The 17,325-nt window shown below is 60.0% G+C and overlaps 2 protein-coding genes across 6 annotated transcripts in view; one reads left to right on the top strand and one right to left on the bottom strand.

The window, feature by feature from the left end:
• SLC25A29 (solute carrier family 25 member 29) overlaps nt 1–17,325 on the bottom strand; it is a 21,577-nt gene continuing 4,252 nt past the window's right edge. Inside the window, exons 1-4 of one of the 3 annotated variants that reach the window (XM_053889815.1) lie at nt 14,704–15,039; nt 8,109–8,152; nt 2,223–2,306; nt 1–1,901 (exon numbers count right to left, since the gene is read on the bottom strand). In XM_053889815.1, the coding sequence (XP_053745790.1) occupies nt 1,155–1,901; nt 2,223–2,285 (810 nt within the window). In that variant the 5' untranslated portion in view covers nt 2,286–2,306; nt 8,109–8,152; nt 14,704–15,039 and the 3' untranslated portion in view covers nt 1–1,154. Of the gene's footprint in view, nt 1,902–2,222; nt 2,307–8,108; nt 8,153–13,744; nt 14,118–14,703; nt 15,040–17,325 lie in introns of those variants that run through there. The other 2 variants (XM_019462255.2, XM_053889816.1) reach the window with 2 other exon arrangements.
• The window catches only part of SLC25A47 (solute carrier family 25 member 47), a 20,856-nt gene continuing 15,194 nt past the window's right edge, over nt 11,664–17,325 (top strand). For 2 of the 3 annotated variants that reach the window (XM_053889813.1, XM_019462256.2), the window contains exon 1: nt 13,363–13,660. Coding sequence is in view for 1 of the 3 variants with exons in the window: in XM_019462256.2 (XP_019317801.2) it covers nt 13,628–13,660 (33 nt within the window). In the remaining 2 variants the exon portion in view is untranslated. Of the gene's footprint in view, nt 11,959–13,362; nt 13,661–17,325 lie in introns of those variants that run through there. The other variant, XM_053889814.1, reaches the window with a different exon arrangement.

Genomic DNA, 17,325 nt, shown 5'->3' on the forward strand with positions numbered 1-17,325 from the left:
TTAAGAAAACAAAGAATATTTTATTCCTTCAGCGGTTTCTATACAGCAATGACACCACGAGAATAGGATTAGAGTCTGGTCATCCTTGACCCCAGTCTGCCTCCTGGGAGATCGTATCACATGGCCCAAGAGGCTGAGCTCCACTCAGGGCAAAGGAGGCCACGGTCCTTTCCAACCTGTGCAAAACCATCCGCCTCCCTGTCCAAACACACGGCCACGCTGTTCCAGATGTGCTGGGGCTGCCCCAGGCTCACAGTCCCAGGAGCACAGGCTCGGATCCCGCTTGGCCCAGAGGGCCCACACCGGCCACACCTGTGCCCACGAACAGCCCTTCCTTTGTGGCCTCATGGGAACACCAAGCACGACTCCCTGGGAGAGACCTCATTTGCTGGGGAGTGGGGATCTTCCTGTACCCACGTCCCCGATGACCGCTGCACACCCTAGGGAACTGGCCAGTGGTAGCGGGCCAGAGCCGCACACAGCAGCTGACCCGTGTCCCCATTATATAGACGGGCAGCCTGAGGACTAGAGGGTGGCAAGCCCTCCCGGCTCCGCAGCGGGACTTAACTGTCCATCTTCCGTCCCAGTGGCCAGTGGCTGGTCCCCCAGCCCCTAGGCTAATACGGAGCCGCCAGCCGGCCCCAAGCTTCTGAGCGGGTCCCCCAGGTCACCCTCCAGTGGGAGTGGCAGCAGTAACGGCCTTCCCAGCCGTGCCAACCGGAGAAGCTGGGGGGTGCCGGCAGAGTATTCTGGGACACCAGGAGTTACGTGGAGCTGCCTCTCTGTCCCTAACACAGAGAACGGACAGGTGGCCAAGAAGTGTCCCTGGGGCTCTGCCGGGTGGAGTTAGTCACTGGATAGCCCACGGGTGGGTCATCAAAGACCCCGCGGTGGTGTCGACCCGGACCCCAGGAAAGGGCTGGAGTGTCGGCTGGGTTTCCGGAAGACTCCCCAGGTGACAGCAACGGGCTCGGTGCACGCGGGGCGCCACCTCCGCGCTCGGGGAGTGCACAATGCGGGTGTGAGGCCCCCCATTTCACGGCCGAGGACACCGCGCACGTCAAGCCTGCGGCCAAGGGCGCCCCTCGCCGGCGCGTGGGATCCAGCCCGGGCCCGATGCGGTCCGGAGCCCGGGACGCTCCCGCGCGCCGGCCTCACAGGCTGGAGGGCTGGGCCAGGCCGGGCCCCGACGGGGCGGGCACAGCGTCGCCCTCGGGCCGGGCCTCGGGGCCGCGCGCGTACGTGAGCACCACGGTGACGGTGGCGAAGGTGGCGGCGTTGACGGGGAAGGCGCGCAGCAGCGTGGACGCCAGCCCGCGCGTGAAGACGCGCCAGCCCTCGGCGCGGTAGCTCTGGCGCACGCAGTCCACGAAGCCGCCGTAGCGCGGGGCGCCCCGCACCCCGTCGGCCTGCAGCCGCGACTTGACCACGTCCACGGGGTAGGTGGACAGCCAGGACACGATGCCCGACGTGCCGCCCGCCAGCAGCAGCTTGGGCACCAGCAGCCGGTCGCCGGGCTCGCAGCCCAGCGCGCGCGTCAGCACGTCGTACGAGAGGAAGTAGACGCCGAAGCTGGGCGTCTCGCGCAGCAGGGTGGAGGCCATGCCCCGGTTGACGCCGCGCAGGCCCTCCTGCCGGTAGATGTGCGCCAGGCAGTGCAGCGAGCCGCGGTAGGTGCGGGCCGGGCCCGCGTCCTGCAGCTGCAGCCGCGTCTTGGCCAGCTCCATGGGGCAGCAGATGACGCACTGGATGGCGCCCGCCGCCGCGCCGGCCAGGAACTGGTTCAGCGGCGTGTCGCGGCCCAGCGCCCGCAGGGTGTTGCCCTGCACGCCGAACACCAGCGCGTTGATGAACGTGAGCCCCATGAGGGGCGAGCCCAGGCCCTTGTACAGGCCCAACACCTGCGGGGCACACAGACGCGCGTCAGGTGCGCTCCCGCCTGGGGCCTGGGGAGGGGAGGTGAGGGGGGTGGGGAGAGGGCGGCCCCAGCCCAGCCCGCGGGTTCCGGAGGACCAAGCAGAATCCTGCCAGAACCAGTGTCCCCGATGTCCGAGGTCTGGGCGTTCACACCTTCCCATTTCCGAAGTGCTGATCTGCCCGTAGTCCCGCTGACACCTTCGCTTCCAGCTCTGTGGTCTGGGGCCCAAAATGTCCTAGAGGCTGGTGTCCCGGGGCCACCCTCATCCTCCCCTCCCCCCACCTCCCAGACCCAGGCCACTCACACTCTCCTGCTTGACGATGGACTGGAAGCAGTGCAGGGTCCCTCGGTACTGAGGCCTCTCCATGCTCTGGACCTGCAGCCGCACCTGGAAGGACAGGGCCCCGTGAAGGTGGGCGGGCGGGGCTGGAGCTCTCCTGGCTGCCGCGGCCCAGCACTGGGGACAGCCCAGGAGGCTCCCTCTCCAGGAGCGCCAGGGAGCCAGGCAGCCTTCTGTGGCTTTTGGGATTCCAGGATGGGGCAGAGCCAGGCATCCTTGCCTCTTCAGTGACGGGGTGTCCGTGGGCAAACTGCACAGGGGGTAGAGGGCCCCCAGGATCTCAGACGTCCCAGGCTTCTTGTGGCAGTTGTCTCTGCACGAGGCACCTCCCCAGACTTCCCCACTGTCCTGGTGGCAAACCATGGCCCGTGCCGAGGGGGCTTCTCACCTAATTCTTATCACTCAGCTCCCCTCGTCAGGGGCTGGCAGTGCCTCCATGGGTGTTAAAGGCAAGGAGGCTCGGATGCTGAGGGATCCTGATTTCTGCCAGTAGCCCCTTGTGCGGATAGTGGTCGTGAGTTCACAAAGCAGGGACAGGAGAGGAGCTCATGGCCTCCTTAGCGACCGCAGGACCTTGTCACCACCTTCGGGGCCTGGGGGCTCACGCCCAGCCACCCTTGGAGCCCTGTGGTCCAGAACCTCTTACTGTGAAAAAAGTGTTCTCGATTGACCCCAGAGCTTATCTCTGGGCTTGATGCTCAGGCCCCATGGCTCGGAGCGGGAGCACATTTCCTGAACTTGGAATCCAGGTCCCGGGGGTTGGTGGGGGGGAGCTAGGTTAAGTCACGTTCTCAGGAGCGGACTCAGCAACCATCACCACAGCCAGGGCCATGGCACGAATGCCACTCTGTGCCTGGCAGCACCAGAGGGCCTAACGTTGGAATCACCAGCCGAGGTGCGTGCGCTTGTCCCTCCCATTTCAAAGATGGGAAGACTGAGGCTGAGATGTTTTGCAACTCCGCCCAGGCTGTCTGTCGTCTGCAGTGACATGGGCAGCTCGGCTGTGTTGGTGGGGGCCAGAGTGTGTGTGGGGGGGTGCTGGCTGGTGAGAGCCCTCCAGTGGGCCTTCTATGGCTAAGTGCACTTACAAAAGAAGGTTTTCTAAGAACACGAACGTACCATCTCCGCACAGGAGGACCTCTTTGGCTGGTGGCCACGGCCCCCAGAGGCGCTGACCACCGAGCACACCCTGTGGCTGGCTGCTGCTGCCGGCTCTTGGTGGGGGGAGGGGTGGATTTTCAGAGAAAGGCAGAAGTGCTTGTCGAACAGTGATCACACAGGACCACCTTGAGCGCCGCTCTGGGTGGTTTTTGTGCCGTGAGGGCTTTTCGTTTTCCCTTCCGTGGTCTGACATCCCACCTGGAACACTTCTCTCTTGCGCGCAGCCCCCAACATGGGCACTGAGTGGGCCGTGGTAGCAGAAGTGACAGGAAGTACAGCCGTCCCCGCTGTGGGTTGCGCTTTCCTTCAGACACCTACCTGGACAGCGGCTTCCAGTCTTTGCGGCTCAGACTGGCTCAGGCCCAGGCTCAGGCCGGGCTCGGGTCCCACAGGGAGCGCAGAGGCCCCTCTCCCCTTTGTTTCTGACCCCCGGACCTGGGACGAGTGCTTGCTGGCCAGGTGTCTTGGGGGACTAGGTTTGGGGGTGAAATGGGGCCCAGGTCTTGTAATATCTAGAGTTGAGGTGAACATTTTGGGGTGACAGGATCTTGGGTTGGTGGACCCACCCCCAGACAAGTGGTGATTGTCTCACACGCCCAGAAGGGCTCCCAGCTCTCCACGAGGCTGAGAGACCCCAACCAGCCCCACCCGGATCCCCGCCCCACGACCTGCGCTGGGCCAAGTTCACCTGTCCCCTGCTCCTCAGGGAGGGGGCTCTGGGGGGGTGGGGAGGAGGGGCGTGGCAGGGTGCAGTTCAGGCCCAGGATCAGGTTCGGTGAGGACAGAGAAGGGTCCGGTTCACCTGGTCTACTTACTAGCGCTCTCCAGGGCGAGGCTTACGCTCACCTACAACAAAGTTACACTTTTGCTACGGACGGAGGCAGCCCCTAGCTCAGAAAGTAAAGGCCATTAAAGCAACACAAAATTTCAACAGCACGTCCGGGCGTGGAGCCCCCGGGGCCAGCCCCCACCTCGCCATCCCCGCCCCCGCCCTGGGCTGGCCACTGGCCGGTGAAAGTGGTTTTACCCCCAGCGTCCCTGATTACAGTCGTGTCTAGTCAGTAGGACAGAAAACTACCTTCAGACAGAAACAGGTGTGAAGGTAGTGTGTCTGAGGACAGGGGCTTGATTCTGGGAGAAGAAGAGGAAAGCCAAATCTTGGACTCAAATCCCAGTCCCAAGGGTCTGGGAACACACAGCGGATGTCCCAGCCATGAGACAGCATGAACCGACGTGGGACACGGGTGTCCCCTCGCGCATTCTGGAGCATAAGTCCAATTACATGAGGTTCGGGAAGAGGCAAACGGGACCATGGCGTGAGAAGTCAGGAGGGTGGGGGTGCCTGGCTGGCTCTGTCGGAAGAGCTCTGGATCTTGGGGTCATGAGTTCGGGCCCCACGTTGGGCACAGAGCTTACGTTAAAAAAGAAGTTAGGAGAGTGGATGGCCAGAGAAAGGGCAAGCGTTGCTGGCAGGACTGGGGGGGCCCCTGATGGGGGGAGGGGACATTGTTCTGCTTTCCCAGGTGCGTGCTTCATGATGATTCACAGATTTGTACCCTTAGCATGCGTGCACTTTTCTACATGTGTCAAATTTCAGTTAAAACAACCACCACCACGGGGGCGCCTGCGTGGCTCAGTCGATTAAGTGACCAACTTGGGCTCAGGTCATGATCTCACGGTTCGTGGGTTCGAGCCCCGCGTCGGGCTCTGTGCTGACAGCTCGGAGCCTGGAGCCTGCCTCGGGTTCTGTGTCTCCCTCTCTCTCTCTGCCCCTCCCCTGCTTGCACTCTGTCTCTCAAAAATAAATAAGACATTAAAAACAAAACAAAACAAAACAAAAAAACAAAAAAAACCACCACAGAGCTATTGAAGGAAATCCCCCTTTTGCTAAAAGCAAGGAATATATATGGGTCTGAGTACATTTCTGCTCAGATTTCTAAACAGAAATCTGAACAAGGGTTGGGGAAGGGTCTATATGAAGGACTTTTTTTCTTTTTAGTTTATATGTCTCTATGATGGTTAAAACTTTTTTCTACAGCCTACCTTACTTTTGTAATAGAAAGCCAACCAAGAAAATGTGACGGAGAGGGTGAGATCCTGAAGGAGGTGTACAAAACGTGCAAAAAGATTTGTCAGTATAAGGCACTAATTGGCTTTTCTACATTTTCCAATTTCCTTTTAATGAGAATGGTTTAACTTTCATAATGGAAAATAGCCAGTAAAAAAGAATGGCCATTAGTAATACAGCATTACATTAAACCAAATGAGTGTACCAGCCCGTAACTAGAATGAGGGGTCACCACCATTGGGTGACAGTGGTGATTACTGGGGACGGGTTTTTCCTCTCCATAAGACTGGGGCTCCTGGGTGGCTCAGTCGGTTGAGCGTCTGGCTCTTGATTTCAGCTCAGCTCATGGTCTCATGGTTCGTGAGTGAGTTCAAGCTCTGAGTCGAGCTCTGCGCTGACGGTGCGGAGCCTATTTGGGATTCTCCCTCTCTCCTCCTCCCTCTCCCCCTCTCTGCTCCTCCCCTGCTCCTGCTCTATCTTTCTCTCACTCAAAAATAAATAAACATTCAAAGAGATTGGCTTTGGGGCGCCTGGGTGGCTCAGTCGGTTAAGTGTCTGACTTCGGCTCAGGTCACGATCTCCCGATTTGTGGGTTCAGGCCCCGCATCAGGGTCTGTGCTGACTGACGGCTCAGAGTCTGGAGCCTGTTTCGGGTTCTGTGTCTCCCTCTCTGCCCCTCCCCCACTTGCGCTCTGTCTCTCTGTCTCAAAAATAAACAAACATTAAAAAAAATTAAAACAAACAAAAAAAGAGATTGGCTTTTTAAAGACAGGTTTGCCTAGATGTGATGCTGCTGGGCCACAGTGGCCAAAAAAAAGTCACCGAATGGATTTCTTCAAAGACCTCCCTCCAGGCGCAAGCTAAGGGGGTCCAAGGAGAGGAACCCAGTGGGGTGGAGAGGCTCCTGCACCCAAATCACCCAGGGGCTTAGAGGGACAGAGACCCCAGGACAAAGTACTCCCAGCCTGGGGGCACTGATGAGGGGGCCCAGCGGGAGCCTCAGCCTGGGTGGGGGGGGCAAGGGCTAGCTGAAGGGGCCTGGGGCTGCCCAGGCTGAGTCATAGCTCAGAGAGGCGTGGCCCCCGCAAAGCTGGGCTGAGGAAGTGAATCGAGAGTCACTTCTTGGCTGGATACAGAGGCATTTACAACATGTGACCACAAGCATAACGTGGACAGTGCCAGGCTGCCCTGGGCTGCTCTGGCCTGTGGACGGGCTTCACAGGACGGCCAGCTAGGCGGTGCACAGGCAGCTGTGCGGACAGGCTCTCGGCAGGCCTGTGTAGGGCAGGGGTCGCCGTGTGGCAAGAAAGCGTGGCCCTTCCGCCTCCCCCCTAACTTGCATACGATGGGTTGGAAGAAAATCTGTGCTCTTCAGAACTGGCCTTTCACGCAACCCAAACTATACTGTTGAGCACAGGGCACCACGACGGCCTCCGTAATCTTGCCCGACCCCTCAGTTTGCCGGCGAGAATGCTGGGCCGAGAGGTCAAGCAACTGGCCTGAGGTCACACAGCAGACTGGCGAGCCGGAGGCCTGGGCTGTACAAGGCCTAGGGCAGAACTTTTAAGGCCAGAGCCAATACTTAAAGCTAGGCCCTCATGCCTGTGCCAGAGGAAACCCCAGCCCCTGAGTTCCTAGTCCTTTTCTTGGCCAGCGACCGTCTTGGCTTCTGCTGAAAAAAGAGGGGACAGGAAGTGATCTCAACCCCAGCTAGGGATGACATCCTTGCCTTGGCTCTGCCCTCGCTCCAGCAGGATGAGGTGCCAAGTTCAGTGTTTACGGTGGGACACAAGACCCCAGCAGCAGGGAGAGACTCCGATTTGGGAATTTCCAGCTGGAGGACGTGGATTTCCTTCGTTTCTGTTTGGAGCATCTGACCGCCTGGACCTGGACAGTTTATCGACGAGAAACTGGCTAACTGAGCACCTGGCCCAGGGCCACACACGCCGCACAGGTGGACGCCAGCCCTCGGGAAACACTCTGTTTCGTGCCAATGATGACCACTCGTGAAGATCACGTTCATGGGAAATACTGGCCAGCTCTGGCTTTTCTGTATTTCTGTATTTTCTCTCTGAACTGCTCTTTCTTTCAAGAAGATGTCTGGGGGCGCCTGGGTGGCTCAGTCGGTGGAGTGTCTGACTCTTGGTTTCAGTTCAGGTCATGATCTCACGGTTCGTGGGTTCAAGCCCTACATCAGGCTCCGTGCTGATGATGCGGGGCCTGCTTGGGATTCTCTCTCCCTTCCTCTCTGCCCCCTACCCCACTCATGCTCGCTCGCTCTTAAAAAAATAAACAGACTTAAAAAAAAAGAAAAGATGTCTGGGGGAGCCTGGGTGGCTCAGTCGGTTGAGTGTCCGACTTCAGCTCAAGTTACGATCTCACGGTCCATGAGTTCGAGCCCCGCGTCGGGTTGTCTGCTGCCAGCGCAGAAGCTGCTCTGGATCCTCTGTCCCCCTCTCTCTTCCCCTCTCCCGCTCGTTCTCTTGCTCGCTCTCAAAAACAAATATTTTTAAAAAAGGGGGGGGTCACTGGAAAGGGGACCCCAGCCGTCCCGGCCCTGCGCATGTCCAGTGTCTGCCCCTCCCCAAGGACCTGAGAGTAAACTGTGACAAGAGACTCACCTTGACTGTGTCAAACGGGTGTCCCACGAGCACGCCTGCCACACCTGGGGGAAGAAAGGGGCATGTCACCCAAATGCCTCAGAAACCTGTAGCACAGGGGTCTTCCTGCAAGGACTGCATGGGAGCCACGGGACTGGAGGGGAAAAAGCCGTTTATCAAGCACCTACTGTGTGCCAGGCACCCTGTGGGCTCCTTCATCCTCATGCCTGCACGAGCAGTGGGGGTGTGGGGGGGAATGACATCCCTGAGGTCAAGCCTGGATCTGTCCAACCCAACGCTGGGGTCTCTCCAGCCCCTGCTTCCCACTGCACTTGACTGGTCCGTGTGCCTGAGGACAGCTGGCCCCCGGAAGCCGCACACACTAGTTCTGAGATAGTCCCGTTGCTCCAAACACCTCCTGGTGTGGCGGGGGGGGGGGGGGGGGCCAGGGATTGTGGACTTGGGGTCAGAGGGCCACCCAGATTTGACTCTTCCCTCCGCCACTCACCAGCTGGCCAAGCTCCCAAAGCACTCGGGGTCTGTGGCTTACTCGCCTTGCCTGTGCAGGTGAGAGCATCAAGTGCCCCCCCCACACCCCCCAAAACTGACCCAGGGCCCAGGCAGCACAGGCACTGGTTGGCCACTCCCTTCCCCGCGTGGGAGCCGCCTGGGACCCGGGGAGTTAGCTCGGGACTTTGTGATCACGCACAAGGATGCGTCGGTCCAGCCTCTGCCAAAACCCCAAAACCTCAGGGGACGAAGGCTCATCACTCTCCACATTGGCTTCTGAACCCTTTTCGGAGTCCTGAGTGCTGTTCAGGTGTAACTATCGCTGGGAATCAGGCACCTCGTGACCCCATTCACAGAAGGAGAAAGGGAGGCTCAGTGAGGTGAAGGTGGCTTCGACTCCCACGCTCTCCTCCCTAGAATTTTGTGTGTGAATCTCTTAAAGGTCTGTTACCGCTGGGAGTGTTTATAATTAAGACAGTATTAACGTCTCTACCTGCCGGTCACTGTTCTCAGTTTGGCATGTGTACTAACTCTCCCTCTCACATGTAGAGAAAGGACTATGAGCCCATTTTACAGATGAGGGACCTGAGGCCGAAGGAAGTTGTATGTCCACGCTGCGTGGCGAGAGAGTGGTGAGGCGAGGATTGCAGCCTAGGCCTCCTGGGCCTGGAGCCCTCCTCCTTCCCCGCTCACCTCTCTTGCCCCCCGTTGGGGCTGCTCATCAGGGTGGTGGGCGCCCAGCGGTTAGCGGGAGTCACCGCGCCTCTTTACAACTTGCGTGTTGTCGTGCGTCCCCCTCACCTTGTCTCACGCTTTGGACCTTAGGATCCGCTGTGTTTGACGCGAACTTGGCCAGTCCCGCTTTCCTTCTGGTTGCGTGCACCTGGCATGGTTTGGTGACGGTTAATTTTCAACCTGGTCCTACTCCCTTGTTTTCGATGCTCCTGGAAGCGAGCTCCCGCTCTCCGCCACTCCTGTCTGGAGGCTCCTCCGGTTCTGCCGAGACGGGACATCTGACACGACTCCATCTCATTTTACGTGAATGGCTCATTTCTTCCCTTTGTCTTTCTACATTTTGGCTGCTTCGGGCCACCCGCCACTTCTCCGCCTTCTGCTAGTGTCTAAGTTCGGCTAAAGGTTACTTCTTGTTTCTTACTTTTAATCATTATGTGGAAACAGGACAAGAACCGTCACCACCCCCCCCGAAGGCTTTCTCTGCCCCCCGCCTTGCTGCCCTCCCCCTCCCCCCGCCCAGTAAGAGCCGCCCCAACAAGGTTTCCAACTCTGATAGCTTCCTCTTCTACCCCGTTTAGACCCCACGAGATTCAGAACTGTTCCCTCACTTCCTCCCCTCTACCCCCTTCTTGGGGTCTCTACCCCGATCAGTTGCCATTTTGTTGGAGCCTTTCTTGATTACTCTCCTCGGAGGTTAACCCATGAGGAAACGGCCTACAGAGTCTATTTCTTTAACACCATCCGGGAACAACGGTCCTGTGCTCTGGTGAGGCTCCCAGGCCCAGGCCATTAGGGTGGCCGTGTCCCAGAATCTTCTCGCTTCTGGTGCCACAGCTGAGAAATCCATTGCCGGTACGTTTTTTTGCTCCTTGTCAGTAATTTATGCATTCTATCGGGAAGCCTCTGAGATTTTATCTGCAGATTTCAGGAATGTCACCAGGAGATGCCAAGGGTGTGTCTTTTTTTTTTTTTTTTTTTTAAAGTACCCCTGCCTGGTATACCAGCCCTTTCTCTCTGCACACTCAGGCCTTTTTTCTGATCAGAGGAAATTTCCACTATCGTTTATTCATCGTAATCTTCATCTCCAGACCTTCTTCTCCTTCTGGAACCCCTAACATTCACAGGAAGATGAAAAGACCTCCCCAAGGTGTCTCTTCCCTCAAGACTTCCATGCCCGTGCCTCTGGTCCTCTGTGACACACTTTGTTTCTATCTTTTGAGATCCACCTTCTCTGTCATAGCATGTTGTGAATTTTCTAAATTTGAAAAGCCTAGTTCTAGAACTTATTTTCTTGGGCTCTGATTTCCCTGGGTTTTAGACACTTGACACTTGCCTGGGGGGTATGCTGTTTGACCTCCCTTCTCTCCAGCTGCGGACCCCTGGGGACCTCCATGCCCTCTGCAGCCAGGCCCAGTTGTGGGGTCCCCAAGAAGCTGGTGCCGGAAATGCTGGGGGTCCCCTTCCTGTGGGTGGCGGGTCCTGGCTCTGGTCCCAGACTTCTCAGGTTCCGGCCTTCATCAGCCTCCAGGATGGAAGGGGTAACCACCCTCTCCCCCTCCCCTCCCCCTCCCCCCCCCCAGCCTCAGCTGGGAGGCCCCCCAAGACCTCCAGTGGCAGCCATTTGCACTGCCACTTGCTCCAGAGGCTGATTTCAATGCCCCCAGGGGAGGGGCTGAGTGCCTTCATCCAGGACATCCCCATTCACAGGAACAGAGTGGGCCTGCCTCCATCAGGGCCCCCAGTCCTGCCAAGCCTTACCCTTTAACCTCACGGGGAAGCCCCTCCAGGCCAGCGCCCCGACAGGAAGCTGAGGCACCACAAGGAGATCCTTTTTCCCACCTCCACAGCCAGTGCCCACTGCCCTACACACGGTGGTTTCTCGGGGGCACCGCCGGGCCCTCTGGGGTAGGACTGGGGGGGCGACGGTCCCGGAGGCAGGCGTTGCAGGAGACACTTGGATGGCAGACCTGTCTTCCCCGCACAGGCTTCCCGGCCCCACCACGGAGCCGCGCCTCCGCCTATCCAGGCACGTGGCAGCGAGACCCCCCCTTCGGGGCACAGGGTGCTGGTGGGCCCGCAGGCCTGGGACTGACCCCCTGGTGCGGAGCAAAGGCAGACATTCTGCCCTTCCTACCACGTGAGCGCCGGGATGCCGTCAATCAAGGCACCTGTCCCACCTCCCCGCGGGTGAAATTGAACACGTGACCCGACACTCCACCAATCAGAGGTGACGTACCGCTCTCCCTCGCAGGAATCTGAATCTAGAGGGACCCCGGGCCGCCGAGGAGAAGCTCCGTCGACCCCCTGCTCTGGGTCCAGGTCTGAAAGAGCCCAAGCCGAAGTAACGAGGCAGGGGCCTCCAGGGCCAGGCGCTGAGCTGGGGGCGCGGCCCGCGCCTAGTTCCTAGACAGTCCCTCTGCACAGGCTACTTCGTGCCAGGGACACAATCAGGTCACTGTCTCACTAGTCCCTCCACTTCTCAAGGCCAAGGTTTCTCCTGGGTCACATAAGACCAGGAGAGGATCTCAGGGGAGCGGAAGCCGACAACCCTCACAAAGAGGCTCTGTGGCGGCCACTGCCATCCTCACCGGCCTGGGAGACTCAGGCCTCCACTCACAGCAGGGAGGTAGGTGCCGCCAGCAGCCCCAGGCTTGCCCCTGGGTGGGAGTAGGGCAGTTGGGGGTTGGGGGAAGGGGCTGGGGCCCATAACTCCGCGTGGTGCTGGACCCTGACCTTGCCCCAACCCTGCAGCCTGGACAGGATCCCTCCTAGGTGGGTTCGGCGAGGGAGGGCGGAAGGCATGGCCTTTTGAGCACAGAGCCTACAGTGACCGAACCCGTGTGTCTATGGGTGGGGTGGGTCCCTAAGCAGGCCTGGCGTCAGGATGAGTCCCACCTCAAACCCCACAGCTCCCAGGACACCCGGGAGAAATCAGAAGGAATCCTGTTCCTCTGGGGAAAGAACCCACATTCCCCAAGAAGTTGGAAAGGGGCTTCGGCTGTGGGGCAGTCCAAGCTCATTGAGCCACCACTGCGGGGTGGGTAGAGGAGGGTTTGGGGGCTCAGGAGGAGCCAGCAGGGGTGGTGGCAGGTGCAGTCACCAGAGCGGGGAGGGGAACAGGGGAGCTGAGCCCCGGATCTGCAGAGGCTGCCCGCTCCTGTCTCCTCTGGCCTGGGCTTGGGAGAAATTCACGCATTTGCGAAAGGCCCTGGGGTTCTTCCCCCTTCAGCAGACTCCAGGCCCGTGGTTTCCTGAGGCCTGATTGGGTAACAGGCTGGGAAGTTCTTAAATCTCTTGACACACATCGCTTCCCTGGCACACTGCCCTCCCCACCAGTCTCTTCTTGCCCAGAGCAGGAAGCTGAAATCAGAGGCTTAAATGCCCCAGGCCATTGTCACTCCTCTTCCTCCAGGGTGCCCAACGCCAAACCCAAGCGGATCAACAGTGAAAGCAATTTCAGGTGCTGGAGGAGGGACATCCACCATCAGAGCAGGACCAGGCCTGGGGCCATGCAGCCAGCTCTTCCGTCAGCTCCTTGGGGAATGACATAACCCGGCTCGCAGTTAATACCCGTTAAATAAATTAACTCTCCAAGTAAAAGCAACGAAGCTAAAGGCCAAACTGGGAAGCGCCCGGCCCGGCTCCATGCCCAGGGTCGTCCCATGGCATATCCTGGGTTGCACACTGACAGCGGCCCTCCCGGGGACACAGGCTTGGGGAGGACCCTAGCAGCCTGGTCTGGGTGAAGGTGCCCCGCACCGGTGACACGCACGCGTGAGCACAGGGCTAGCCCACACCGCGCGTGTCAGGCCCACTCCGCCACCCGGGTGGAGACCCCCCGCCAGCAGTTCCCTGAACGGATTAGGGAGGTGAGGCATGCCCAAAGCATGACTCGGCGCCTAGGGGCCGCCGGCGCCCTTCCGGGCCTTCCAAGGCCAGCCCCCTAGGGGGTCTTCCTGTGGCCCCAGCCCCGCCCAGACACCTGCGGGGAAGGGGGTGGAGCCAGCCCCCAACTTCTGGGGCCGTGGGCGCGGGCCGGGGATGCGGGAACCGGGGAGGGAGATGCGCCCGAGGCCTCGCGCGAGCGGGACGCACCGGGCGGCGGGACGTCCTCCTGGCGGTCCCCCACTTGGCCAAGCCACGGTGCTGCCCCGGCGCCCCAGACCTCTCGTCTGGACGAGCCCCGAAGGACTCGAACGCCACCTGCCCTCGCGGACGGCGTGCTAGACGCCCTCCCGGCCTGTTGTCTGGGCACGTCCCCGAGAGCCCCGTGAGACGAGAGCATCGTTACCCCCATGCTTCAGGCGAGGAAAGCCCGGCGCCCGCAGGTGAGCCGGCCTCCCATCCCGCACACGCCTGGCTCCGGCCTCCCGAGATCGCGCGGTCCGGGTGGGCGCCGCCCGCCTGCTTACCCCCAGCGCATCCAGCCAGGAAGTCGAGCGCCATGGCCGGGCCCCCGGCGAGGCTGCCCTTCCTCCTCGTCCTTCTCCTCTGGCCCCTCGCCGGGCTGGTGGCCGTCGGGGGTCCCGCCGGCTCGCACGGTTGGGACTCGGCCTGGCCGCCGCCTCCTGGCGCGGAGCCCGGGGCCAGCCGGGGGCAGGGGGCGGCGGCGGCGGCGGCGGCGGCTCAGAGCGCGGGTCCTCCGCCGGCGCCCGTCCCTGGCCGGCCGCCTCGCTCGCCCTCGCTGCCGTCCGCCCGCAGCCAGTGGTCCCGCACCTCGGGCCGCTCGCCCCGCCCCTCGGGCCTGCCGGCCGGGCTCCCGCGGGGGTGCGGAGCGCAGCCAATGGGCGGGCGAGGCGCGGACAACACCCCGGGCCCTGCGCGCCGCCGCCGCGCCTCATTGGCTGGGCGTGTCCGGGGCGGGCCAGGCGGGGGGGTGGACGTGGCGGGCGGGGGAGGCGCACAGGCGCCGCAGACAAAGAGTGTGCTTCGTGCGCCCGCCCGCGCGGCTCCGGAGGGGAGAGCAGCCGGGTGCGCGCGGTGCTGGGACGGTGGGGCTGGGCCCGGGAGCCCGGGGTCTGACGGCGGCCTGTGCAGGGGTGGGAACCTCCCGGCGTGAGCGACACGGGTCAGCTGAGCGGGAGGCGGGGTGTGCTCGCTCTGGACTGGACCCTTGGACCTGGGGCCTGGGTCCGGATCCCGACTCGGCCGCCCAACCTCAAGTCCTTGCCCGTGTAATGGGGACACGGGCGCGTCAAGGGGCGCGGAGCGCCAGGGCCCTGCAAGGCTCCGACACAACTAGCTGTGATACCCCTGGAGCGGCGAATCGCCCCTCCGCCCGCGCGCCCGCCGGGCCCGCACGCGGGGTCCCGGGACGGCGGGGAGCTGGAAAGGGGAAGGGGGCTGTGGGGCGCCCCTCGGGGACGCGCACCTGCCTGCGCGCTGCTGGGCCGCGGAGGGGTGCGGATCCGGGCAGGTTCCTGGACGGGCGCACACAGGCCATCGGTGGCAGGGAGGGCGCCGGCGCGGGGCCTCGACGAGGGAGGCCTCGGGAAGGACTGGGCGAGCCGGCCCAAGTGGGAGGGCGCTGGGCCGCGGGGGACGAGGGGGACGAGGAGGAGCCAGGTCCTGCGCCTGGAGAGTCCCTGAGATTGGCGGTGACAAGGACCCCTCCCTGGTCTTTGGGGGAGTGTCCTGTTCAGCGACGTGTCCTGCCCTCCTTCCCCAGCGCCTTGTGAAGTCTGGACTGTCCGGCTGGGACTCGACTTGGCTGGGCGCTTTCTCCTGCACAATGAGAGTCAGATAACAGCGTCAGGCCTGCGGCTCAACTTCCTTCTTCAAGATTCTGTGGTCAGGACCTGCGTGTTTCCGGATTACAGACCACAGTTCTTTTATTCTCATGTTACCATTTTTGGAAGAAGGATGGGGATTACAATAGATATGTATCCAGGGTTTTATTCTTTTATTATTTTCAGGTATATTTTTTTGAGAGAAAGAGCACTTCCGTAGGGGAGGGGAAGAGAGAGAGGTAGGTAGAGAGAAAGAGAGAGACAGAGAGAGAGAGACAGAGAAAGAGAAAGCAGGCCCCAGTGCTGTTAGCCCAGAGCCCCAAGCGGGGCTCTGACTCACAAACAGTGAGATCATGACCTCAGCCAAAATCCAAGAGTTGAAAGCTTAACCAGCTGAGCCACCCAGGTGCCCCATATACCCAAGGTTTTAAAGATTATATATTTCTGCTAGGAGGGGATTTCTCAGGGGCATGTAAGTAGTGACTATGGTGATACAAGGCCACCAGGGATCCAACGATCATTAGTGGTTTCCTTTGATTCTTCTTAGAATCTAAATAGAACGTTCATTAAGCAGAGACCCAAAGCCAGGTCTGCTGACTCCTAGTCCAGTGCTCGTGATGGCTGGTGGGCCCTGAACTAGGGGTCTGGAGGCCTGGGTTTGAATATCGCCAGCCTCTGACCTCGAGGAGCCAGGAAAACAATAACGTGTGGGCCCCAGGAGAAGCCCAGACCCAAAACAGGGGCAGGAGTTGACTGTGGCTGGAGGCCTCCAAGGCCATGATGATTAAACTTACATCCAGGAGACCCACCCTTACAAACACATTGTCCCTTGGTTGCCACGGCCTCCAGAGGTAAAGCAAAATGCCCGCAGCGTGTTTTGGGGGGCTTGAGTAGAAAGTCAAGTACTTTAATGAGGCAGTGAGTCACAAAGCTATAATGGGGCATTTGATAAGGAAACAAGGATGAGCTACTTTTTTTTTTTTTTTTTTTTTTTTTGCCTTAAGAGAATGCACGTGCCCTTAAGTTAGTGTCATAATTGAGGCAGGTTGCAGGAGCCCTGATTCCTGGGGGTCAGCAGCCTGACCTCCAGGGGCTCCCATGGCGGTTAGGGAGAGACCAGAAAGAATGAGGAAGTCATCGCAAAGAGTTACACGTGTCCGTCTTTTGGAGCCTGCACTATCACATTAGCGGTTGGGTTCTATGCGTGTTCTGTTTCATTTCCTGAGGATACATTACAGCACAGAATATGATGTTTTCAAACTCCTCACCTTCCGCAGAGCCCCAGGCCCCACCCCCATGCCAGGGAAAGCCTCCCTGCAGGGCTCTTCCCAGACCCTAAACTTTAAGTGGCGGTTGGGGGGGGGGGGGTCCAAGGCCAGAGCAGGACAGCCAGTGAGGGAGGGAACGTCACAGGGGACGGAGGTCAAGCCAGGTCACCGTCAAGTACATGGTGCGGTTTCTATTTTGCCCAGCTTTTATCATTTCCTACACAGGACGGATCCAGTGTGGAAGAATTAGAAACACCAGCAGGAAAAGAGGAAAGGAAAATGACCTCTTTTCTCCCCACCCCTGAATCTGCTGGATTCAGTGACAGGGGCTGTTTCAGTGACAGGTGAGGTGGGATGGGGAGGGCAGGACGGTCAACTGGCTCCCCACTCACTTGGACTCGGCGCCCCTGCTCACTTCTCACCTGTGCACAAGGGGCTTGGCTGGTCCTCCCCGTCTACACTGGGGAGTCTGCCACCCCTTCCCACACTCTGCTTTCTTTCAGCTCCCGGAGTGACTTCATTTGTTGCTCTATGTGTTTATCCCCTCTCTTCCCCTAGAATGTAAGCTCCACCAGGGCAGGGACCTTCTCTGTCCTCTTTGTTAACATTAAGCTAGGTGCCCAGTGGGGGACAGAATCATTCAGTGGCCAGAGCCATGGAAGGTGACAGACCCTGGGTGGAGGGGGAGGCAGGCGGGAGGCTCCTCCCGGCCGACAGCCTGACCCTTCTCCAGGGATGCGTGTTCTGGGAAGAAGGTGAGGGCTGGTGGGGGTTCTGGGTGATAGTTTTTCCTACAGTGTATTTTTAGAGGGGTGCCTGGGTGGCTCAGTCGGTGAAGCATCCTACTTCGCCTCAGGTCATGGCCTCACGGTTTGTGAGTTTGAGCCCCCAGTTGGGATGACGGATCCCCTGTCTCCCTCTCTCTCTGCCCCTCTCCCACTCATACTCTCTCTGTCTCGAAAATAACTAAGCATTACAAAAATAATAACATGTATT

Source organism: Panthera pardus, unplaced genomic scaffold (genome assembly GCF_024362965.1).
Source record: "Panthera pardus isolate Hobbes unplaced genomic scaffold, ASM2436296v1 HiC_scaffold_24, whole genome shotgun sequence".
In the NCBI taxonomy this organism is placed as follows: Eukaryota; Metazoa; Chordata; class Mammalia; order Carnivora; family Felidae; genus Panthera; species Panthera pardus.